Source organism: Myxocyprinus asiaticus, chromosome 4 (genome assembly GCF_019703515.2).
Source record: "Myxocyprinus asiaticus isolate MX2 ecotype Aquarium Trade chromosome 4, UBuf_Myxa_2, whole genome shotgun sequence".
NCBI lineage: Eukaryota > Metazoa > Chordata > Actinopteri > Cypriniformes > Catostomidae > Myxocyprinus > Myxocyprinus asiaticus.
Genome location: NC_059347.1, coordinates 60183820 through 60210040, shown reverse-complemented (window position 1 = coordinate 60210040; position 26221 = coordinate 60183820). Strand labels below are relative to the sequence as shown.

At 42.5% G+C, this 26221-nt stretch overlaps 1 protein-coding gene across 2 annotated transcripts in view; it reads left to right on the top strand.

The window, feature by feature from the left end:
* The window catches only part of LOC127439993 (netrin receptor DCC-like), a 330771-nt gene that overhangs the window by 229100 nt on the left and 75450 nt on the right, over positions 1-26221 (top strand). For both annotated transcript variants that reach the window (XM_051696333.1, XM_051696334.1), the window contains exon 12: positions 8001-8050. In XM_051696333.1, coding sequence (XP_051552293.1) covers positions 8001-8050 — 50 coding nt within the window. The remainder of the gene's footprint in view (positions 1-8000; positions 8051-26221) is intronic.

Below are 26221 nucleotides of genomic sequence, written 5' to 3'. Positions count from 1 at the left end.
ACATTAGATGCAGGTTTTAAAACGTAACTTTGTAAACTAAAACACCGATAGTGTCCAAAAAGCAAATGCAACATAAAAAGCAAATTTACTGAAGCAATCAAGTCACTTTGAATTGCTTCAGTGACACTCTCTTGTCTCACGTGTTAGTTTGTGTGTTTGGCTGGGCTTGAACCGCGGTCTTCAGAGTCTAAAGTATAACACTCTATCAAGTGAGCTACCATGCAAGCTAATCACATTGGAACAAGTGTGTAAATGTAGGTGAGTCTGTAATACAAGTGTTAAAATGTAGGCAGATGCTATTTGCACCCTGGTGCAAATAATTGTAAATGCTATTTACACCCTAGTGCAAATAGTGGCAGATATATTTGCACCCCAACCCTGGTGCAAATAAAGGTAGATACTAATTGCACCTTGGTGCAAATAGTGTCAGATATTATTTGCATCCATATTTAAATACTAACATACAGTATGGGCATCACTGCAGTGTGTTTGTGTTTATTTAGAGTCCCACAGACACACTACATTAACCCCTAAACCTAACCTTAACCGTACCTTAGAAAAAATAACCTTACCTACAGTAACCATGGTTTCACCATGGTATTTTTTTGTAAATTTACAGTAACCACAAAATTAACCATGGTTATTATATTACCACCATATTACTGTACTAACACCATGGTTAATTGCATTAAAACTATGGTTTCTGCCAAAAAACATGGTTACTACAATATTAGTAATACTGTGATGAAATCTACACATAAGCGATGCCGAGCCGCGGGAAGGAGTGCGATCGACAGACCCTCCTCCGGATCAAACCCTTCTCTGCATTCCTCGACATTCACCGTAACCAAATCACTATGATGAAATTACCATTTATATTAATTTGTATCTATTAATTTAAGTAGTATTAAAGAAAATATTAAGAATGGAAATAGGAAATTGGATGGGGAAAAAGAGTGGGACAAAATGTGGATTCATACTGCAGTCGTTAGGACAACAGTACACAATCACACGCCACTGCAGCAAAACGTAATGTTTAGCTTGTTGTATATTTCTGTGGTTCCACCAGACTATTGTGGTGCAAATAGACACTCCGTAAAATTTATCGTTTTTCAAATGATGCGTTAGAGTAAATGTGTTTTGATTTTATATCATAGAAGTCTGTGAGTAATAGTGTGAAAAATAAGTGTTTATAAAGTCATAATCAGCCATTTTAGTCATGATTTGTGTGAAAGTGAATAAAACGCACAGTTGTTGTAGCACCTCTAGTGTTAATACCACCAGGAAACTGCTACGAAACGTAGAACGTGGCACGAAAAAGTCACTTTGCAAAAATGTAGTTATAGTAACGTTCATTCTGTGAGACTAAGTTGATTATACATTTAACAGTACTCTAATAGTGAGTATACAAAGATACACAGTCAACTTAATACAAAGTAAATGTTCTCTAGATGTTTAATCATTTCCTTTGGTCTTTTGTACAATTTAACATTAACACCAATGTAACAGTTAAAGGTCGAGCAAGGAGGAGGCGGGAACCGGCTGAACAATCAACATAAACGTTTAATGCATAAATGAATTTAAAACAACATAAAACATAAGGACACAGACACACATGCAATGCGGCCACGTGCGTCTCTCTCTCTCGATCCAGCGTCTCCAGTTGCCCTTTATCTCGCTCTCTCGCTGATCAGCTGATTCAGCGCCGGCTGTGCTCCATCACGGCCTGGCCATACCCTCCTCGTCACACTCCTCCCCCGCCCGATTCAGGCTGGGGTGCCACCGGTCTGACTAACTCCCCCCCCCCCCCCCATCATCTCCAGGGGGAGACGCTGCCCTTACGGCCGTTCTGTCAGCCGGTGGCCCACCACGCCACCTGTGAAGCTGGGGGGAGAGACGAGGGGAGGCGTGGGGAGAGGGAAAGGGCGAGTGAAGACACATAGAGAGAGAGAAGAACTAGCTCGCTGGCTCCAAGACGTGCTGTCGCCCGGTCCTCAACCTCTCCTCTGGCGGACGTCAGCTCGCTCCTCCCCCGGTGGATGGCAGCGAGTCCTCCGGCCCCTGGCGGACGGAACCGCTCCACCCCTTCTCGGCAGATGGCCACAGCTGCTCCCCTGGTGGATGGCAATGGCGAGGACTCCGCGACAGCACATCCCTCCTCCTTCCCGGGTTTCGGCACCACTGTAACAGATAAAGACGGGCAAGGAGGAGGCGGGGACCGACTGAACAGTAAACATAAACTTTAATGATATAAATGAACTTAAAACAACATAAAACATAAGACAAACACACACATGCAACGCGACTGCGTGCGTCTCTCTCTCTCTCTCTCAAACTGGCGCTTCTGGCTCATCTTTATCCCCCTCCCGGCTGATTAGCCCAATTCAGGGCTGGCTTGTGTCTTCACGGCCCGGCCCAGCCCTCCTCCTCGTCACACTCCTCCATCGCCCGATTCAGGCCTGGGAAACCCTCGGCATGACGCACTCCCCTCCTCTCTCTTCCTGGAGGGGAGGCGTTGCCCTTCCGGCTCTGTCTGCCGGCATGTCTTTCCCGCCTTTCTGGAGCCCTGGGAGAGATGAGGGGAGGGAAACGGGAGAGGGAAAGAGCGAGGCATAGTGACAGAGAGAGAGGAGAGAGAGAAAAACTTGCTCACTGGCTCCCGGACACGCTTTCGCCCCGGTCCTCAACCGCTCCTCCGTCCTCTGGTGGACAACAGCTTGCTCCTCCCCAGGCGGAAGGCAGCGAGTTCTCCGGTCCCTGGTGGATGGAACCGTTCCTCTCCTTCATCGGCGGATGGCAGTGGTTCCTCCGGCTCTCGGCGTCCGGCAGTGACTCCTCTGTCCCCAGGCAGACAGCCGCATTTCTGGCGGATGGCAGCGGCGAGGACTCCGCGACAGCGCATCCGTTCTCCCTCCCGGGTTTCAGCACCACTGTAACAATAAAGGGCGTGCAAGGAGGCGGCGGGAACTCACTGAACAGTAAACATAAAGTTTAATGATATAAATGAACAACATAAAGACACAGACACACATGCACCGTGGCCGCGTGCGTCTCTCTCTCTCTCGAACTGCCGTCTCCGGCCGCCCCTTTATCTCGCTCTTCCGCTGATCAGCTGATTCAGCACCGGCTGTGCTCAATCACGGCCTGGCCACACCCTCCTCCTCGTCACAACCAATTATTTTGCAAACAACATGTTGTCTTATAATGTCACACAAATGTAATGTTTTTTCACATTGTATACATGAAAAATTTGAAAACCCTTGATCTTGAACCAGTTTTTAGAACCTATTTAACATGACTGTAACACACTGTATTGACCAATCAGCATCCCGAACCAAAATCATGAGTTTTATAATTCACTGTTAAAGAATGTTACTACACTAAAAGTCTTGATAGATGAATTTGTTCATTTCTCTTTGTCAGATATCTTCATCTATACGTCCATCACTTCTTAAAGTGGTCACAGTGTTAAATACGTCCGGAAAATATTTACATAAGCAATCAAGTTAATGAAAAATTAATGATGGGTTTTACTATGAGTTTTATTTTATTCATTAATAGATGTCTCATTAGATTTTCGGCACAGTCTGCATTACATCTGAAGCGCAATCAATTTCACGCGGTGTCACTCAAGTTTGACAGTGAGATATTTGATATGGGGTTTACTAACTTGAAGCTCCACTGCGTCTCCATTCACACAAAAACAGCCCCTTTCTTCCCTGCAAATTCAATTAGAGTGGAGGGACGTCCCAAGAGAGAGACAGAGGACACCTACCCCTTCCCACACACATGCCTCTGATGCAATAAAATGCTGTCTAGGTAGATAGCTCACTAGAATTTGGAACAGAGTCTGTTTGTTTTGGGCCAATATTCCATCTCTGGTTTCTGCTGAATTTGGGGTGAGCTGTAATGTTTTCCAAAGTTAATATGCTTCCAGTCCCTTTACTTTTACCTGAAGGCAAATCTATTACACCAACCGCCTGACACCTTGTAAGTGTTTCGGTGTGATATTGAGGTTATATTACACAGCAACCATTCTCGTTAGATATCTAACATCAGGATATTGATTTACCTGTTAACCTCACAATTATATTTGCAGTAATTGTCAAAGATTCAGTCGCTCTGGTTCTTATCAAAATCCGCCAGCTTGAATTGTTTGGATGTAGCTCGTCGAATCATCATCAGATATATCACTGAAGCACACGGCTCTCATTTGATTAATGTGAGAATTCAAAAGCTGACGTGATGCAAGTACTCTGATCAAGAGAATCTTCTGTTCAAGTCATGGTATCTTGATGGTAATGACATCACAGAAAGAAAGAGAGTTGCAAAATAGAGTGCAACAGTGCCCATCCATTTTATTGATTTCAGTCTTGATTTCAGAAGTAAGCCATGTAAGCACGGGGGGGGGGATTCCTTTAACGGTTGTGCACTGTCACCATATCAACAACCGCATCTCATACTGAAAGCATATAAACGTTCCTCCCGCTGGGCCCCATGGAAGTTGTTGGCCCCTGGGCTTCAGCCTGTATAAGCACTTGCGCTAATATGCCCCTGCATGTAAGCCATGAACCAAATCAACCAGCTACGAGGTGAATCACAACATTACAAACTTTGTTTTGAAGCAAAATAGTATTTGAAAATTAGACAATTGTGCAAAGATTCAAGACTGTGTACTTAACGTCTTGAATGAGGGAATGAACTACAATCCCATGATGCACTGCAAATGACGTAACCAAATAAAAAACAATAAAAAATTATAAAACTATGGATTTAAAGTTGTTAATTATACGTACAGTATATTTTAAGTTTGTTGCAAAATATTCAGATGATTACAAGTATATAAGTAGTTTGAGAGTGTAGGGAGAGCGCCTCGATTGTGGCATTCACAGTGCATCATGGGAGTGGGCGGAGCTGCAGAGCTCTTTTGAAGTGTAGTTCTTCATCAGCAATTGTTATTGAAAATTCATTTTTACAAATTAACCATATACAACAGAAGCATATACTGTACCATTGATTATAAAACGTCTCTCTGGAATACTCAGTTCTGAATGGTCAATGGCGCCATCTAGCAGTCTGATATTTCTCAGTAACAACCGCACATCCACATATCAGACCACTCATCCGGGTATTGCATGCCTTCTTTACTACTGCTCAGATCATTGTGCGATCTCAGCTAATAAAATTATTTAAACTCAAATCAATGTTTCATGTGCATTTATTTATTTATTTGGCAAGTAGTCTTATAATAACATGCATAATGAGCAGCCGAACGGTAATTAATTACAAAATAAACACCAACAGAACTCCAACACAAACTTTCAGCTATTCAGCCATTTATTTTTTCTTAGATAATTACATAATTTCAACACAAATCAATATATTTATGTCCATGTATTTATTTGTTTGGTTAGTAGCCATGTAATAAGCAGGATAATGTACAGTCGTCCAGTTGTTTTCACAAAATGAATTCATTCAGGCTGATCACCCTCTCAGGGTTTATTTTGTGATAACAACCAGCTTGACTGTACATTATCCCTTACTTAACAACCTCAGACCTTACTTTAGATCTGTCTTTAAAGGTTTATAAGCTATTGTTAAAAATCAATTCCCCTATGGAGAAAATGAATGGGACTTTTACTTCTGGAAACAGACTGTTGTGCTCAGTTCCCTGTCAGATCCGACTGGGACATTCTCAGCTTCACCATATTACAGAGTTCTTTGATGAGTTTAATTTGATGAGTCAATTTAATTTCAAAATACTAAGGAAAAGCCATATGATGGAAAACAGAATTCCCCTTGTTATTTTAAAATGACACAATTTGATGTATTATGTAGACCTACAGTACAGTACTGTATTTTTTGAACACTTAACTTCCTCTTCAATCCAAATAGACCACATTTCCACTTCTCGTCTATGATGTCAAAAGCATCAGAACAGAGGTCATTTACGTACATATAGAGTGTATAAATGATCCGAGTCGCTTCTGTTCACAAGTAAAACACTGTTTGAAATGTTTAGTTGCCACGATACACTCCATTTGAAAGCAAGAAATGCCTGGTGCTTCAGCTTTTTTGTCATTAAAAGTTTAACAATTAGGCCAAGATCATTCTTTTGACAACTTGAGGACAAAAAAAAAAAAGATGACTTCTCTTTGTGTTCACGTCCTCTCTCTACAGGAATTTAAATTTCTGACATGAATGTGAATTATGTGATGTTCATCCTCACCGATGTGCTGAAAGGCAGACAGTAGGTGAGCGCTACACATAGTGAGATCATCGCCTACCAAACTAAACTATGACGAGAAACCTTGACTGGCATTATAAGCGACTTCAGGGAAGAATAAAATGCTAAAGTGTGGAACACGAGCACTTTAAGAGAGGTTATGAGAAGAGAAAAGGAGCCGTGTGTGTGACAGAGTGAGACTTCTTAACATGCTGCTCAGATGTGCTGTGACTCACCAACACATCCCATCATACTATCTCTCTCTCTCTGTCTCTCTGTGTCTCTCTCTCTCTCTCATTGGCCAATTGTCTGTTTGCATTACCTTCAGTTGGTTCTAAAAAGCTGTGGGGATTTATTGCATGTCAGGTTGCATTAGAAGAGTGCTACAGAAGCCACCCCCCCCCACACACACACCCTTTCCTGCTTAATTAAGAGCCCTTGTGACACACTAATGAAATTGTGTGATGCCATTTCTCTTCACACACACACACACGCACACACTCACTCTATTCTGCTCTGTAAAATCATGAACTTTCACCTCTTCAGCTGAATTGATGTCCACACTTGCACAAGACAAAATATAAACTATGGTAAAACCATACATGTTCATTGGCAATACCATGATTTGTTTGGATATGTACCATGGTAGTTCCATGGAACTATTAAAGTAACCCAGAATATACTACGGTAGCCTGTGTGAATGTGATATCCATCCAAATAAATGCATTATGATCTAACAAGGAACAATTGTATTTTTACCAATTAACATTAACGGTACAATGTATGTTTTTACATCATTTATTAATCGTTTTTAATGTTAGTTACTAAAAATACAATTGTTCATTTCTGGTTCATGTTAGTTCATTGTGCGTTAACAAATACAGCTTATATGTATATGTTGAAATTAACATAAACCAAGATTGATAAATGCTGTAAAAGTATTGTTCATTGTTAGTTCATGTTGTTAACAAAAGTTAAAAAATGGAACCTTATTGGAAAGTGTTACTACAATAACCAATATTCATAAATGCTTTAAAATATACATTGTGCATTGCTCGTTTATGATACCTAATGCATTTGCTAATGTTAACAAATCAAACCTTATTGGAAAGTGTTACCAAAAGGTTTCTTTTAACAAATGTAAAACGCTTTCTACACTTTCAGTGTCCTTCTCACATAGCCACACAGGCAGAAAATATATTAACCAATCAAATACTGATGGATAAAATCATTATTATGCAATTAATACTTTGTTTCAGTTAAATATGTCTTTGTATGGAAGTAAGGTGTTTTGTGAATGAGGTTTCATGTTGTTTTTAAGCATACGAAACACTTCTGTACAGTGTTAATAATGCTGATGTGGACTTTTTGTCAAATACACTTCTGCTGAACACACACTTTTAGTAATAATCCCTGCCGGGCATCTCTGGGTGAACCACGGCTTCAAACTACGAGACCCAGATGACCCAGATAACCTAATGACCTTTACAGAGTCACGTAAATACAGGAAGTGTTTGTCTGATTTGGTTATTTAACGATTGATTGGCGTTACAGGAGAGCGAGTAATCAGAGATGTGTTCCTCTAGAACAGGAAGTAAATTCATCTGCTGTTCTGTCACTGGGGAGAAGATCAATTTACTAACTTAACTAAACGAAACAGGTTAACTATCAGAAGGGCTATTAGGGGACTTGTGTCTCATGGGGCAAATCAAGTATACAGTGCCAGTGTTTATCATGATGATTGAGCGTTGTTTTGTGTTTTCTATGTTCGCAGTGCCCAGCGCTCCACCACAGAACATCTCACTGGAGGTGGTTTACTCACGGGTGAGTACAAAGACACAAATGAACTGATGAAGATGACTGACTACACCCTGAATGTCTGATCATTAACAGGGTTGGGAAGCTACTTTGAAACTGTTGTCTTGAGTAGTCAGAATTTTGATGATCAGTGCATGTCTGGTCCACATTGCAGATAATTCTGGCATGAACTGCCCACTTAGACCAAAATTTTGTTTCATTTAAAAGTCCATCTGAAATCTGAAATTGGACATATCACTGCCGAAGTTTTTTTTTAACCATACTTAGCAATTTTGCTGGTCTTAGCTGTCTCCCAGATTGGTTCGACTGATTTGTTGGTTTTATAGGGATTTTGGGGGACGTTTCAGGCTAGAAGACCAGCTTAGAACAGCAAAAAGGCTTAGGCTACACCACAGTTTCAATCAGATCAAATCCCTTTATTGTCACTCAACCATATACACAAGTGCAACAGTGGATGAAAGTCTTACAGAGACATATACCAATCTACAATAAACATTGTGTTCCCAATCACTGTGACCAGCCCACTATGATTGTTTATAAATCACTCATATTGCATGTATTATCACAAGATTTTGAATTAGATAATTTTATTAACTTCTTTTTTAGTAATTATGACAGGTCTTATACTCCTTTTCTGAACATATTTAAAAATATATATATATATATTTTCATTGATAGAAGGATTAATTGAACTGAGCTTCACTGGGTCAGTGAGGGGCACTCCCTGTGGAATAAAAAATAAATAAATATATATATATATATATATATATATATATATATATATATATATATATATATATATATATATATATTATAATAATAATAATTACATAATAAATTAATAACTGCTTCCTTGATCTGATAAAAATAGGTGTCGTTTTAAAGCCTAGAATCTGGACTTAACAATGCACATAGTGGATCCTACCAATTCTTAAGTAATGCTTTTTAATTTGCTGACAAATTAGAACTGTTTCATCACAACAATTATATTCAGAGTTGGTAAAATATCATGGTTACTTGTGTAACCTCCGTTCCCTGATGGAGGGAATGAGACGTTGTGTTGATGTAGTGACACTAGGGGTCACTCTTGGGAGCCCGAGACACCTCTGGTCTTTGATAAAAGGCCATTGAAAATTGGCGAGTGGTATTTGCATGCCACTCCCCCGGACATACGGGTATAAAAGGAGCTGGTATGCAACCATTCATTCAGGTTTTATGCTGAGGAGCCAATATAAGGTCTGGCCATTTCAGCGGGTAGTTCAGCGTTGTGGCAGGAGGGACACAACGTCTCGTTCCCTCCATCAGGGAACGGAGGTTACACAAGTAACCATGACGTTCCCTATCTGTCACTCACTCGACGTTGTGTCGATGTAGTGACACTAGGGGTCCCTATACGAAACGCCACAATTGGCTGAACTGTGTTACGTGAACTGGCGGTATGTGGTGGGCAGACTACTGTGTGCCTCATAGCCAGCAAACCAGGTCGACACGTAACCTCCCCCAACATAGTTATGAGTGTCGAACGGCCCTTTGGGGACAAGTCGACTACCCAAAAGATAGAGACAGGCTTAACCCAGTCGTGGCCTCTTTTCACCTTCTCTTTTTCCACTCCCTAAAAAAGAAGGGGGATTATCCGACTGGGCCGCCATGTCTAGTCGGGGGGTGTCCCTCCCAAGGGGAAGACACAGCGGAGACCACACCTTGCCCAAAGGGAGGGGGGGATATTTAAGTGGAAGGATACATCACATGGTCTTTCTAACCATGTGGAGAGTCTTCAAGGTAGATCCTGCCCAATGGGGGAGGAGTTACTACAAACATGGAGACTGGGGCAGAGGGGCTCTGCCCTAGGAAGACGCAGTTTGCCAACAGGGAAACGAATTAGCGGAAGATATATATGGCATGGGGTTAGCCTTACAGGGATCCGCCACATGCGGAGCACCTACCCCAGAACAGGACTCTTAGTTAGCGTGTGTACTGGGCCAGCAGCGAATCTCTCCGAACACTCGACTGCCACAGGGCTCGGAGGAAGTCAACCAGGGAACAAACTTGTGAACACTACTGGGAATTAATGGCGCACGTCTTCAGCTCAAAGGGAGGTGGAAGGCGCTATGTGCAAGCAATACACCCGGCCGGCTATCCCGGGCTTATCCGCTTGTGTTACGTGCCACTACCTGGGATGAAACCGGTTCCACCTGGAGGTTGTAGAACCTTGCAAAGGTGTTGGGTGTTGCCCAGCCCGCTGCTCTGCAAATGTCTGTTAGAGAGGCACCCCTGGCCAGGGCCCAGGAAGCCACTACACCCCTGGTAGAATGGGCTCGTAGCCCTACCGGGGGTGGCATGTCCTGGGCGACATATGCCATAGTTATGGCGTCAATGAGCCAGTGGGCGATCCTCTGCTTGGAGACAGCACTTCCTTTCCACTGTGCACCAAAGCAGACAAAGAGCTGCTCAGAGGTTCTAAAGCTCTGCGTGTGATCCAAATAGATGCGTAAAGTGCGCACCGGACACAGCGACGACAGGGCTGGGTCTGCCTCCTCCTGGGGCAGCGCTTGCAGGTTCACCACCTGGTCCCTAAAAGGGGTGGTGGTAACCTTGGGCACACAGCTGGGCACTCAGGGGCGGAAAGGCCACCGCTGGAGCGTCAATCCTGCAAGAAAGAACCCGTGGACAGTAGTCGTGGTGACGACCGTACACACCGGGTATGTGACCCAGGGAGGAAGGAAGCCGCTCTTTTGCTGAACTGTTGGGTACCGCAGCCACTTGGGCATGTGGCGAAATCAAACAAAAAGGCAACAAAAGATTTTCCGCCCGGCCCTCCACTGGGGGATGGAGTGGTCTTTCTACCAGCTCCACGTGAGTGGGTTCCCTCGTCCCTGGGTCGCCCGTCTCAGGGGCGCTTTAAGGACCTCCATGGGTTCTTAGGCGCTGGCTGTGAGACGGGTGGCGTCTGCTTCCTGCGGTGGGCTCCACGCTGGGGCCGGGCCGAAGGGGAAGACTGCGGCGGAGCCGATGCATTCACCATAGGGGGATGCCCTTGGCGACGAGCAGACGGGGTGTGGGATCTTGAGCCGCACTGGGGCAGGATGTGCTGGATTGCCTCCACTGCTGCTTCACCTCCGAGAACTGCTGGGCAAAGTCCTCGACGGTGTTGCCGATAGGCCCGCCTGGGAAATGGGGGCAGCAGGGAACCGTGTTTTTTCGGCCTCGCCCATCTCGACCAGGTTGAGCCAAAGGTGGTGCTCCTGGAGCACTAGTGTGGCTATAGTCTGCCCGAGAGCCCGCGCAGTGACCTTCATCACTCGGAGAGCGAGGTTGGTCAGCGAGCGCAGTTCCTGCATTAAATCTGGGGCGGAACTACCCTCGTGCAGTTCTTTCAACGCCTTGGTGGACCTGCAGGAGAGCCATGGCGTGCAGGGCAGAGGCAGCTTGTCCAGCAGCGCTGTAGGCTTTAGCCGTCAGGGACGACGTGAGCCTACAGGGCTTGGACGGGTGCTTAGGGCATCCGCGCCAGGTGGCGGTGCTCTGCGGGCATAGGTGCACCGTGAGTGCCTTATCCACTGGAGGAATCGCCGTATAGCCCCTGGCCGCCCCGCCATCAAGGGTAGCGAGAGTGGGGGAACTGTGGAATTGGGGCCGGGCAGTAAAAGTTGCCTCCCACGACTTCGTCAGCTCCTCGTGTACTTCTGGGAAGAATGGCACTGGAGCGGGGCGTGGCTGCTTTGAGCGGCGCCGCGAGCCCAAGAACCAATCATCAAGCCTTGAGGGTTCAGGGGAGAGCGGAGGGTTCCACTCTAACCCGACGCTCACGGCCGCCCGGGAAAGCATGTCCATCATTTCGGCATCGGCCTGTGACTGGGCAATCGTCCCTGAAGGGGGAAGCCCAGCTGAGGCTTCTGCGTCTGACTTGACAAGCCCGAACTCTGACGCTGCGCTCGAGAGCTCAACATCTTCGCGGGCTCTGAACAAGAAGCCAGACTTGCCGTGAGACGAGCTGGCGAACTCATCCGGAAGCCCAATTGGGGCAGACGAGCATGCTACGATCCCACTGGGGTCCCCAAATCGCCCCCAGTGCTAGCCGCGCTGGCCTCATACCCGTAGGTTGAAGGACCGAGGCGGGGAGCCTTTCTTATGAAAGCAAGCCATGACCGCAAAGTTGCCGTGGTCATGTTCTCGCAGTGAGAACATGAACCATCCACAAACGCTGCCTCCGTGTGGGTCACGCCCAGACACGAAAGACAGCGATCATGACCATCCGAAGTTGAGAGATAACGACCGCAACCAGGAATAACACAAAATCGGAAAGGCATCTTTAAAAAGATGCGTATTTAAAAAGACGTTCCGTGTGTGCCACTCTTTTAGAGAAATATATACTCTTTTAGAGGAGGAAAAGCTCTTTCAGAAATTATACTCTCTTGTTTTTCTGCCGAAGCGTCCAGGGGCGTTCTCTGCAGTGCACCAGTGCAGAGGAGGGAGGAGCCGCTGAAATGTGCCATCAGATCCAGCAGAGTTGAATGAACAGTAATATTCAGCTCAATGAGCATGACTGTTCGGCTCCGAAGAGAAAATCTGAATGAGTGGTTGCATACCAGCTCCTTTTATACCCGTATGTCTGGGGGAGTGGCATGCAAATACCACTCGCCAATTTTCATTGGCCTTTTATCAAAGACCAGAGGTGTCTCGGGCTCCCAGTAGTGACCCCTAGTGTCACTACATCGACACAACTTTGAGTGAGTGACAGATAGGGAACTATAAAAAAGATGAGATAGTCATTTGTAATATATTGTTGGAAAGGTCTCAATTAGTAGAATGCAATGAGCAAATTTGTTTCACTCAGAGGCCAAACTGCTGTGAGTATTAGTGTATGAAATTCCCACTGACACACATAAATATTATAAATAATTTATACTTATTACTTCTTAAAACACACATATAACATAGACAATGATGTATTGTAACTTACAGCAGACTATCCTGATTCAGATGAGTCCAAATGCAACATAATATGATAAGTAGATCTTGAAATATTCCTCAAAGATTTTACATGAAAAGAGGATGCACAAGAGGATGCTCAACACACAATGTGTGTATTTATATTTGTGTGTGTGTGTGTGTGTGTGTGTGTGTGTGCGCGCGTGCATGTCCAAGGACTTTGTGTGAGTGTAGCGTTAGCCAGCTGGTGCAGTGTGTAAACCTCACTCTCCTGGCGTCAAGAGGCACACTAGTGACTGACATTAGGGGTTATTACTTGTTAGTGTGCCCGCCTCCCACGCCGGAGACACCGGTTCAAATCCCGCTCGGAGTGGGTTGAGTAGGACTGGTTACATGTGTAAACACACATCCACAAATGTGTATTATTTCTCAAAATCTTTCTGTATTTTGTAGTCTAATCCAGTCATTTCCAATGGCCGGTCATTTTTGACCAGGAACACAAGTGTAACAAAGTGAAATAAAACCCCCAGAAATGTAAAGAAAATGTCCAATTATTTTTGGTTTCTTCTGATGCCATTTGTGAACAAAGTCAAGGAATTTTATTCCAACTGGATTAAGTAAAAAAAATAAAAAAAATTGGAAAGAAAAAAATTAGTCCAGGTCAGTTGACCGCAACACAACATTAGGGTTAAAAAGTCTTTTACGCCATAGAACACATGACATATCGATACTTTCATTTGGAAGTGATCATCCCAATGCCCTGTTCCCCTCATAGACTTTAATTTCCATTGTCAGAGGGGCTGAAAGGTATAAAAAAATGCCCATTCTGAACTCACTTTTTAAGTCTTTTTTTATTGAAAACTAACTTGTAATGATCTCACAGTGTGGCCATTATCATTGTTTCCCTTCGAAGTGCCGTGTGAAAACATAATTTATGCCGTTTGGAACACAGCATGCGTGTTCTTGTCGCAACACCTGACGAAACAACCCATTGCACACAACAAATGACAAAAAAAAAAGAAAAACCATAAAATCTGATCTAACTGTTGAGACTAAGATGCATTAACAAATATCTGATTTCATTCGGATTCCAAACCACCTTCGAAGGTGATTTAGATCAAGCTTGTAAAAAGCAGATTTTATGTGCTTTTGTCCTTTCAGACGGCAAAAACATAAACCGATTTGAGTCAGGCCAAAAAACACGATTTTTTTCTGCCTGTGTGAACATAGCCTAAATGCAGTAATTGAACTGTTTAAAAAAACTCTCTGAATTATACAGCACAACTGCATATACATATACATATACATATACTGCATGTTTAATATAAGATATAAATTGTAAGATATAGTTGATGACTCAAATGAATAGACAAACTGGCTTTCTGAAAACCTGCTGGTTAAAGATCTCATGCAGTGTTTCAACAAGGTTCTGTAACACAAACTGTAATATTTTCAGGGGAAACATTTGATTGAAGTTCTATATATGGCATAAACACATGTGTTAGGAAGTGTGCTTAGCAGGGACTCATTAATTATTCATTGAGAATCTTTGTTTGTGTGTGTGTTTATTTTGAATGTACTGTATGTGTTTGTTTGTTTGTTTGTTTGTATATGATTAACTCAGCTGGGATCTGCTCTAATGAATGCAACACTAGAACAAAAAACACACATTATTTACACTTACGTTCTTTGAAACAACTTAAGAAATGAGCAGCTACTTCACGACCTGTGCCCACATACAGTACACATTTTAGTGCATTTTAGTGGTTGTCCTATTTGTAATTAAACCTCATGGAAATTCAAGATGAGTCTTCAAAATGAGAGTATCATGAGACTATATACATACAGGGTGGCCCCCCCAAAAAACAGGGCCACTATGTTTGATTGCTCATATCTTAAAAATGCACAAAGGCGTTTGCACGATTTTTGGTGTACTTCTGTGACTTTTTGTAAACAACTAAATAACGTTACTGTGAACAACAACTTGCTACAAATAAATATGTAAATCGTTTAGCTAAGTTTTCAGTGGAAGCAAACTTTGGTTCTTCTCTTTTGCCATGTGGCCCCGTTATTTATTTATTTATTTATTTAATTTTTTTTTGGGTCACCCTGTAAATGTACATAAATAGCAAAATAGCAACAATTTTAGCACAACATTTATCTGTAAATCCCTGATTATATCACAGTTCAGCCTCAAATATTGAAATGAATTGTGTTGTTTTTTTTTATAGGGTGATTTCTCTCTCTCTCTCTCTCTCTCTCTCTCTCTCTCTCTCTCTCTTTCTTTCATGTAGTATTTAATGTAAGTAAAGCTGAACTCCTCTAGTGCAGCAGTAGAGGAAGCAGCAGATCTCGTCTCTTTAATGAGTGCACTCTGTCTGAGCCGCCCGATAACGGATTACTTATGACAGGAAATTGGGTTTCATTGTGTCCTGCGGTATATTTGGTGGTGCTGAGCGCTCTCTGCCCCTCTGCTTACTGAACAAAAGACCACAACAGCCATTATGCCTGTTGCCATATCTCACTATCTGCACAATGAGGCTTTTGACGTTTTGATGCAACAACAGCCAGATGATATCGTAAGGAAGGCCTTTAAATCAAGTATATTCTTTGCCAATCTTGGTCACGGTAAAAATGTCTCACTGCAGAAGTATTTTTAAGAATTTGTTTAAAGCAAATCTGATGGCTATACTTTAGCAGTAACGTTAAACAACGTTTGAGCAAGCGATACTGTTTATGGGAGTTTGTGACTATAATTCGCAAACATACTCTTTTGTGAGAAACAGATAAATAGCAGGCGCAGGGCCAAGTAATGCATCATGTTTTGGCAGGGTGATTTCCACATGCAAACATTTTAATTTTTCACTAGAAAATTAACTGTCTGTTTGTGCATCATTTGCTGCACTGTTAGTTATTATTAATGATGATATCAGACGGATTGTTTTCATAAATGAATGAAGCAGCTTCTTCATCTCTCTGCAGACAGACAGACCACTATGACAACATCTATTTATCGGTTAATGAGTCATTAACTTGTTTTACTTTTGTTTGTTTTCCATTGGCATTCAAGCAGGTGCTAAGAAAAACGAAATTGCGTTCTTCATTACACGTTTCCCAGTGAAATGTCCAGCAGGGGAGTGCCAAAAGTGAGTGAAATTGTTTCGTAATCAGACAAGGTTTTTAAGGTGAATATTAGACAGATTTTAATGAGTAAAACATAACTTTATAACCTAAGCCTAACCAATAGTGTCTTAAAAGCAAATGAGAGGTGAACAAAACAGACAACCTTACCCTAATCCAACACCTACACCTAACTGATAGTGTCCTAAAAGCAAATGTGACATGAAAAGTACATTTTCTGAAACAACCACATCATTTTGTGTTGCTCCTATGACACTTTTCTCACGTGTCATCTTCCATGATTTCTGGGCTCGAGCCTCGGTCTTCTGAGTCCAAAGTCTAACACTCTATGATATAATATAATGCAGCTGGATGAAAAACAGATAGGAGAATGAGAGAAAATAATAGAGAGTGTGATTTAAAAAAACTAAGATCAGTAAAAAGAGGTTTGTTTTAATTGTATTAAAAGCTATATTATTTTATGAAATTGTGACAAAGTGTTTGTCACCGCTGGGAACGGCAGCACTGGCAACACATACACTTACCTCATCCACGCTATATTTCCATCTTTCTCTGTTTGAGCTATCAGAGAATCAGGTGCACGTGCATTTCCGATAGCGCATGGACATTACATTTATTACATTCCCCGCCTGCAGTATCCACACTCCCGATCAAATCACACTCACCCATTACAGTGTACTTGATGTTTTATTTCGTTTGTCCCTTTGTGTTCTGTGTTGTGTAGTGGAAGTTGGTCTTCTGGGTTGCAGAGCCGGCCAAACCGAGTGTTCGAGCAGCGGCCAGTTATGACATCACTGTACTGCGTTGCACCGTGAGCACGGTGCAGCTGGCAGCTGATTAATCCATGTATGTTGTCTTGTGGGTTACCTGGGGTAAATATACCTGGAAAACAAACAGGGAACTGGTCAGGTATATTGTTTATGGTTGTGTTTGTTATGGCTGTATATAGTATTGTTATCTGTGTATTTATAAGAATATGTGGAACTTATGGTGGAATATACTTACCTTACTTACATGTTAATGGTAGGGTCTCATAAGGGGAGGAGTCTGGACATATAAAAGGGGAGCCCAGACTCATAAGCGACGCTTTTTGATAAGCCTGGCAAGCGTGCAACAGTGGTGCTGTGAGCAATTTCAAAGTGGGTATATGTTGTATACACCTTCGTTTGGATGTATATTTGGATATACATTTTTTAACTTTAATTTGTTGTTTATATTTCTTTTGTTACTTTGTTATGTGTGTGTGTGTGTGTGTGTGGACTGTGCATATATATATATATATATATATATATATATATATATATATATATATATATATATATATATATATATATATATATATATATATATATATATGTTTTTACCTCACGACTGGATTCTGCTGCTTCTCTTGACACACTGTAAATAAATACCACCTTGCACTTATGTGCTTCTGCTGGTTGAGCCATCATTTGTTTTTACGAACATTAACACATCTCCCAGTAGGTCCTAGTGGATCCAGTTTTGAACTAGTTTTGTGACAGGGGTGGATTCGTGAAGACATTTGGTGGCAACAGTGGGATGGCTACCTGCAAGAGAGTGCCGAAGGGGAGAAGGACTGGTCTGCGCTCCCAAGCAAAGGCCATTGTTAAGGAGGACTTGGCCTGGGACTCTTTTGAGACTTCGGAGGAGGAGGTGCTAGCAGACCCCCCAAGGGCTCAGAGAGAGGCAAGTCCACCCCAGACCAGTACAGTCGCTCCATGGCATCCAGTGAGGGTATGGTGAACCTGATGAGAGACTTTCTCATCGCGCAGCAGCTAAGGGAGGAGAGGTATCTGCTAGAGCTCCAGGAACTGCGAGAGTCCATTCTGCAGATAGTCCAACCTGCAGCAGTGACCCCAAGCGACGTTGAGAGTGTGAGGATGGAGCTCCCGATGCCTGCGCCACAGAGAGTGTCTGTTGACAACTTACCAGCAGGACACACTGACTCACCAGTGGTTCCCATTCAGCAAAGTCAGCTGGCACACCGATCGGAGGCGACAATGCCAGCTGTCCAGCAGGGAGATGACATTGAGAGCTACCTTCGCCGGTTCGAGTGGTTGGCCAAGACCTGGCAGTGGCCAAAAGAGGAGTTGAGCTGTCAGCTGGTTCCATTGTTGACAGGATAGGCATTGGAGGCATACCTCATGATGGATGAGGAGCGAGCAGGTGAGTATGATGACCTGAGGAATTTAACATCTCACTGGAGACCTGTCGTCAATGGTTCCAGATAGCTTCGTTTGCCAGAAGGAGAATCTCCAACGGAAACATATCATCATCTGCGGAACCTCTACCAGTGCTGGGTGCAGCCTGAACTGCACTCCAAAGAGGAGATTGAAGAACTTGTCATCTTTGAACAGCTACTTCGTGTGCTCCCCGACAGTCAGACATGAGTGAGGGAGCACGAGCCGACAAAGGGACTGGCAGCTGCAAAGTTCGCCCAGCAGTATATGAACACTAATCGGACAGTTCTTCGCTCTTAACCACCCAAATGTAAAGCACGCATTTCCCAACCTATCTGTGGTGGTGGGTCTGAACTGGGTCACCAACACCAAAGTGTTAATCAAAATGTTAATGTGTGTGCACAAGGGCCAAAGACTGCAGCTGGCCACAAACTGATTTGCTTTTACTGTCAGCAACTGGGGCACAAAGCTTCGGTGTGTCCCGCGAAAAAAGCCAAGCTGACAGGGTTTTGTTATGCTCTCAGAGAGGAGGACAATGTTACTGACTCTGGTGGAGAGAGTCAAACAAGTCAAATTGTGATGGACATTTATGTGGATGGACATTCAGTTAAAGCTTTACTGGGCACTGGTAGCTCGTTGTCTCTGATCAAACCATGCCATGTTTCTAATGTCAACTATGCAGTACAACTGAAGTGCAATGTGTACATGGGGATGTAAAGAAGTTGCTGTAGTTTTCCACCCTCTGATATGATACTGGGAAGGGACTTACCTGTGATATGTGATCCGGTGAATGCTAACATGAATTGTGACTCTGATTCCACCTATTCTAAAGTTGAGATGTCATTTCCTGCTGTGACCAGGGCCCAAGCCAGGGCAGGTCTGCAGCCACTGGAAGACTTTGACGATAGTCTGTTGCAGGGCGGGACCAAAGGCCCTAGAAAAACATACAGCGGCGGTTGGCAAAGTATCTGGGCACCCCAGTCCCTGAGCCTTCCACAGAGGGTCTTGAGGTCACTGGCTGGCGGATCCCAGAAGACACTTGTAAACTAGAAAAAGAAAATGAGACATTGATACCATTGTTTGCTAAAGCAGAGTGTAAAAATGGGCCTAATGTGTGTGATGAGCAATATGTTATTATGCATGATGTGTTGTATGTGCAAACTGGAGATGTTATATGTTTGGTTGTTCCCCTATTATGTTGTCCCCTAGTATTGCACATAGCACACACAGTCCCATGGGCGGGCCACATGACTCAGCAGATAACATACAAGCATCAGCTCATGCTTATACTGGCCAGCCATGTATACTAACGTCCAGACATACTGCACCACATGTCCCACCTGTCAAAAGACCAGTGCTGTGCATCAGCAGGGCAGAGCACCCCTACATTCAATGCGCATCTTCTCTTCTCCTTTCCGTCGCATGGCCATGGACATTGTGGGGCCACTTGAAAAGAGCAGTGGGGACATCGATACATCTTGGTCATCTGTGACTACACTACAAGATACCCTGAGGTCTTCCCACTCCGAACCATCACCACGCCCAAGATCATCCATGCCCTCATCCATCTATTCTCCAGGGTAGGCATCCCAGAGGAGATATTGACAGATCAGGGATGAATTTCACCTCACATCTGATGAAGAAGCTCCACCAGCAACTGGGCATCATGGCTCTGACAACCAGCCCTTACCACCAACAGACTGATGGACTGGTGGAGAGGTTCAATCAGACCCTGAAATCCATGCTATGGAAGTTTTTTGCCGACACAGGATGTGACTGGGACAAATGGCTACCATTTCTGCTGTTCGCTTACAGGGAAGTTCCTCAAGCCTCGACTGGATTCTCACCTTTTGAGCTCCTGTATGGCTGGCATATCCAAGGACCGCTGGACCTGCTGCAGAAGGAGTGGGAGACTTCTATGACCCGTACAGAGGAGCATCATCAAGTTCATCTTGGAAATGAGGGATCGGCTCGAGCGATACAGAGAACAGGCGAGGGAAAACCTGCAGCAGGCGCAACAAGCACAAAAGAAGTGGTATGATCAACATGCGAGGCTTCGCCAGTTCCAGCCGGGGCAGAAGGTGCTGCTACTGTAACCAACCTCCAGTAATAACTTGCTTGCCAAGTGGCAGGGGCCATATACAGTCATGAGGAAGATGTGTCCAGTAACATACCAAATTCACCACCCTGACAAGGGACAGTCCCATCAAACATACCATATCAACTTGCTGAAAGAATAGAAGGGGCAACTCAGTAGGACCCCAGAACTATCGCTACTGGTAAGAAAGGTGGCAGATATGGAGAATGACGAGCCAGCTCCAGAGGTAAGACCCCAGAGGGAGCCTTCAGCGGTGACCCTAGATCACCTGGTGGGACCCCAGAGGGCTGATCTACAAGACCTCCTCGGCAGGTTTCCAGTCTTGTTCCATTAGAGGCCTGGATGGACCAAGCTGATCCACCACACCATCCATCTTACTGACCCAACACCCTCAAGACAGTGGCCTCATTGGGTGCACAAGAAAGACTTGTGGTTCCCTTGAAAGAGGAAATTGAGGCGATGAGGCGGCTGGGAGTGATTGAAGCCTCCGTGAGTGAGTGGAGCAGCCCCCTAGTCATCGTCCTGAAAAAGGATGGATCATTGTGTGTCTGTGCTGACTTCTATAAGCTAAATGCCCAGTCAAAGTTTGATGCCTAGCCTATGCTGAGGACTGATGACCTGCTGGAGAGGAAAGGACAGGCTAGTACCATGAGTGTACAGGCAAGCATCTCTCAAACTCTCTTGAAAGAAAAAAGTTCTGTGGTTCTTTGAACATTCAAAGATCATTGTATGAATCCACAGAGGAATTAAGAATTCTTGGAGTTTCCAAGGACCAAAACACGAGCTTTGAAGATCAAAATGTATTTGTGCTCTGACTCTGAATCTTTGTTGTTCTGGGAAACATCTATCAATACTGTTGACAAAAAAATTAAATGCAGCTCACGTGTTCAGCTGCAATGCCACTGCATTTCTGTTCATTGATCGTAAAGGCTACTGAACAAAATGATGTGCCTTATGATCCAGTTTATCCATCTCACAGGTGAATGGAGTGGACAAATCAGTGCTGGGAGATGATTGTAGATAAATGTTCTTTCATAGACGGTTTGAGTGTCAGTGAGTGAGTTTCACCTCTAAAGAGAATCGAGCGGTCAAACTCCCCACTGAGACTTTTAATGAAAGAAAGTGGACAGTTGTTTAATGTGAGACCTTTAAAGGCATTCAGAGTTCTTCACAGAGCTGTCTGCTACTGTCTAAGGACTCATGTGAAGTTATTCAACCACACAAACACACAGTTGTTTGTGAACAGATGTTTAAAGAACTCTTAAGTCTCAGGAGAGTCAGTGAATTTTACAGTTTGTTGATGTTCAGAGATCATATCAGTTCATATCATCTCTCTTTAAAGAACATTATCCATGATTACTCACTGTCAATTTTCTTTGTCAACATGAAATCAAAATTGACTCGATTTACTTTCTTGAACCACATTTCATTGTCATGCTTGATTCATCAGTGCATGTTGTTCTAAACAAAACATATGTGTCTTTGTAATCTTTCATCAAAATGTAATGTCTTGCTCAGCCTCTTAAATGACTTTCCTTTTCAGCTGACATCTATAGAATGCAACAGTCTGGTTCTGAAAGTATAAATCTCATTCATTTTCTCCATAGGAAAACTATTTTTAACAATATTAAAATTGCTATTAATTTGAGGGACCTTATTCCTTCAAAAGTTGAAAAAACTTGTTAATTATTTTGAGTATTTTTCAACATTAACACATTTGTGGGTCAATTTGCTTCATTTTAATATAGATTTTGTTATTGTTTTATTTTGTTATCACTGTACAATATGGCTCTATTCATTAACATTAATAAATGCATTCCTGTATATTTACTGTACATTATCACATTGAGAATAAATGTATTCATGCAAAAGCTGAAAAATGTTGCTTTCAGAGGATTTGTATGGAGTTAGGATGAAAATAAGGTGCATTTCAAACTGTTCTGAGACCAGTGCAGACAGACAGCACACTGGAGGTTAAGTCATTCACTAAATAGGGAGCAAGGGAGCATCCTATAGCTCTCTATGCAGTTAAGTGCATTCACTCCTAAAATCTGATCAAAAGTTCAGTTTCAGGCTGCAGATGATGTTTGGATCACTCAACATGTTTGACAGACATGTGACAATGATAATCAGTACATAGATTCAGAATTTATAATGTATCATTTTATTTTAACATGATTGACAGTGATTGGATGATGTTGGCTATTAATTTTAATAAGAATTATTAATTCAGCTTTATAGAAAATCAGCTGTAATGTCTGTAACATCTCAAAAACATGAATAATCAAAACTCCTGGACACATAAACTATTTGATGAAAATAAAAAAATCGGTGTTTCTATAGCTTGGTAATATTTAAAATTTCACAACTTAGTCCTGCTGTCCACATATGTGGACATCAATTTTTAGGAAAACTATTTGCTCTAGAATTTATTTTTTATTTTTTATTTTTTCCTTGTTTATTAGGAGCTACTAGTTACAGATCAAAAAGAGAAATGGAAAATGCACACAGCAGTCACGCTCAGGTCTCAGGAGGTTAAATCAATAGTTTTGTACTTTTCCATCGTTTTTAATTCGATTACGTCTTTAAAGACGTTAAGTACACAGTCTTGTACATTTGTCTTTTTGTCCGATTTTCAAAAAATGTTTTGCTTCCAATTAAAGTTTGCAATGTTGCTATTCACATCAGAGTTGGTTGGTATGGTTCATGGCTAACAAGTCTTTTATGAAGGATCTTATGAAATTCTGATGAAAAAAAAAGGGGAAAATACAGAACCAAAACGGCTGAAAAAGTGGACGTGCAATGTTGTGTTCTTTTGGTTAATAGTAGGGCTGTCAATCGAATAAAATTTGTAATTGAATTAATTACATGATGTGCCAATTAATTAATAAAAATTATAAATCACAATAAATCACATTTTTACTGAGAAAGGCCTCCAATTAAAGGTAATTTAAAATATAATAATTAAAATAATCATAAATGTAATATATAATATGTATTATTATTTAGAAGATTCAAATACATTACATTATATACATTTATATTGTGGCAACAGACAAGTAAAGCATTTTGACAATACCAAAAGCAACTTTAAAAGTCCAAATATTGTTGGTTTTATTTCCATATCATTGAACATCACCCTATTATTGGCCTACTTTCCTCTGCTTTATGTACTCATGCATGAGATAGACACTTTTGGAGCATCTCACTTGTTTTTATCACCTCTAGTCAACAGCACTGTAATTTTAGGAAGATATGTCAAGTTAAACATAGTTTGAAACTTACGCATTCTTGAGAGCCCTGCATTCTGTTGTGCTTAGTCCGACTGCCTTTGAGCACAAAAGTGCATCTGTTGAAGGCCGTATGCTGCCTGCTCTGTGGTTTAATGAGACGTGTTGCCTGTACAACTAACGCGCTGACTGCACCCTACTGCATCAAGGTGGTACATCAAGCTTAAAGTGCTCTGGTTCCTATCCGGAATTTACGTCCCCCATTGGGATGGCCTTCTCGGCTGTATTGTTTGTGTGTATGTAGTGTGTGTGCGTGTTTGTGTGTGTTGTCTTTTCTCTTTCACTCCCTCTCTCTTAATCGCTCTGAGGTGTAGGTTAACCAGGTGAGCTGATTGTTGATGGGGCGCACCGGTGTGCAATGTGTTTCCTCCCTATGTAGTGTTTCATGGCTGGGTTGTGTGATGGGAGACAATTGTTCGTGAACTTTCATCTCGTTCACGGGCGCTCAGCAGAGTTTGTGGTTGTCGCTGTCTGATTTTCGGAGTCTGCTGTTCTTTCATATACAGAACTGTCAATAAATATGTCTGTGTTTCTGCTACTCTCATCTCCCTGCATCTTTTATTGCATTTTATTTTTAAAGTGTAACACCCATCCACTGACGTTCAGATTAATGTGCATAACATAATTCGTATTCATGAGTTTTGCAGCACTACCCCCCACAGTACAATTTTCTGTACAATTTATTTTTATTTAGACCTAACTTTGTGTTAATCTTTGCATTAAAATGAATTATTCCAGCTGTTACAAAGGTGATAGGCCTACAGGACTTTATTAGTAACGTGGGATATGCATGCATTTTCCATCCATGGGTACATTTAACAAAGGTGGTGATGTTTAGTCCAGATTGCTGATTCTATGTGTGAAGCTAAAGGGACATTTAGAATTTGTTGATGTGTTTAATAGACAATGTCTTGGTGCTCTGGAGATAGAAAATGTGTTACTTATTTTTTATTATGCAAAAATATAATTATTTTTAATATTGGCAAATCAGTATCAAAATGGTTACTAAGTGGTTCCTGTGGAAATGCAGTTGTATCACAAATTATTGGATATTTATCATTTGAAAGTGACTCCAATTAATGAACTAGTACCTGTTGCAATAAAGCTTGGTACCTTAATCCATAAGAACTACGCATGGGCGCTTGCTTTAGTGTTGCCACCCCTCATAGTCTGCACGCCACCCCATAAAAAAATGTCTAGATGCGCCCCTGTATACTCCCAAAATATGTGTCATCATACCCTTGGCCCCGGGCACTGCCGTTCAGTGGCCTAGTGTGGAAAACATTCCTGAGCACCAAAGGGATCCCATCTGGAATATTTTGAAGTTTGTTTTTGCATATAAGATGCATTAGACAGACATCTTTGACTGTTGTCATGTTTATCGCAGCACTTTTAAAAGACGCGGTGTTGGTTACAATTCAGAAAAGGAGATGACATTCAGTTTCATTCAGCTACTCTGCGTTTGTGGCTGTATACCTTACCATTCATTGCAAATGATATGCAACAACATTAGGTGAAATTTCATATGTGTCTTATTTATATACATATATATGCATTTATGTATATGTAAAATCAAAGTGGCTGGTAGAATTGGGCATTCACCAGCCACTGTGGCTGTGCAACGCATTGCTCTGAGTTAATTTTCCATGTTCAACACGGAATAATTAACACAATGACGAGGCCAAAATGACACACACACATTTCTCAGCCGCGCTGTAATCAATTAAGATTATGCAGCCAAACCCAAAAACAAGTGCCAGCAAATGTTAATGAATGCAGCTGTTGCATTACTACACTCACAGAATGAGCAGCACCGGTTCCACGTGTGTCGTTCTCGTGATGAATATACTAAGGGGTGGGAACGTGCCTGAGCCACACGAGAAGACGGCGCTGAGTGTGCTTGAGTGCAGTTTGGCCACAGAATCTGCGAGTATTGTTGTTAGTGCTCGCTTGAGACAAAGAGCAACAAGAGGAGATGCAGCTATTGCAGGATGGCCGTGTGGTTGGCAGAGGTGTGGTGTGAATTTTAATTGCTTTATTTGCATGTTAACTGGTTTTAGTGCTTCCCCCTGCTCACAGATGGTACGGCGTCCCCTCACTGCAGACAGCAGGCATCAACGGCACAATGCCACCGGCATATGATCACATTCCTGCACAGTTTATATCTGTTTTACCCTGCTTGCGGGGCGTTCGAGAAGGTTAATTAATCCGTGGATGAGTGTGGGTGGGTGTGTTTGGGAATTGTGCTCAACTCTCGGGTGTTTAGGCAGATTTGAGATCTACCTGGTGATGGAGAGAGCGAGAGTAATACTAAGAGAGGTTTTGTTTACATGATGATGAAGATTTTGTGCTTGGCTGCAGCTGTTATGCTCAGACTAAAGACCTGTCAAATCACTTGATTTCTTCCTCTGCTTTAGTGAACAATTAAATGCATTCCCTCGCATAATTAATGAGCATCCATGCAGAATACAGATGGGTGGAAAGGTCTGTGTTGAAAGGCAATGAAATGTCTTTCTGG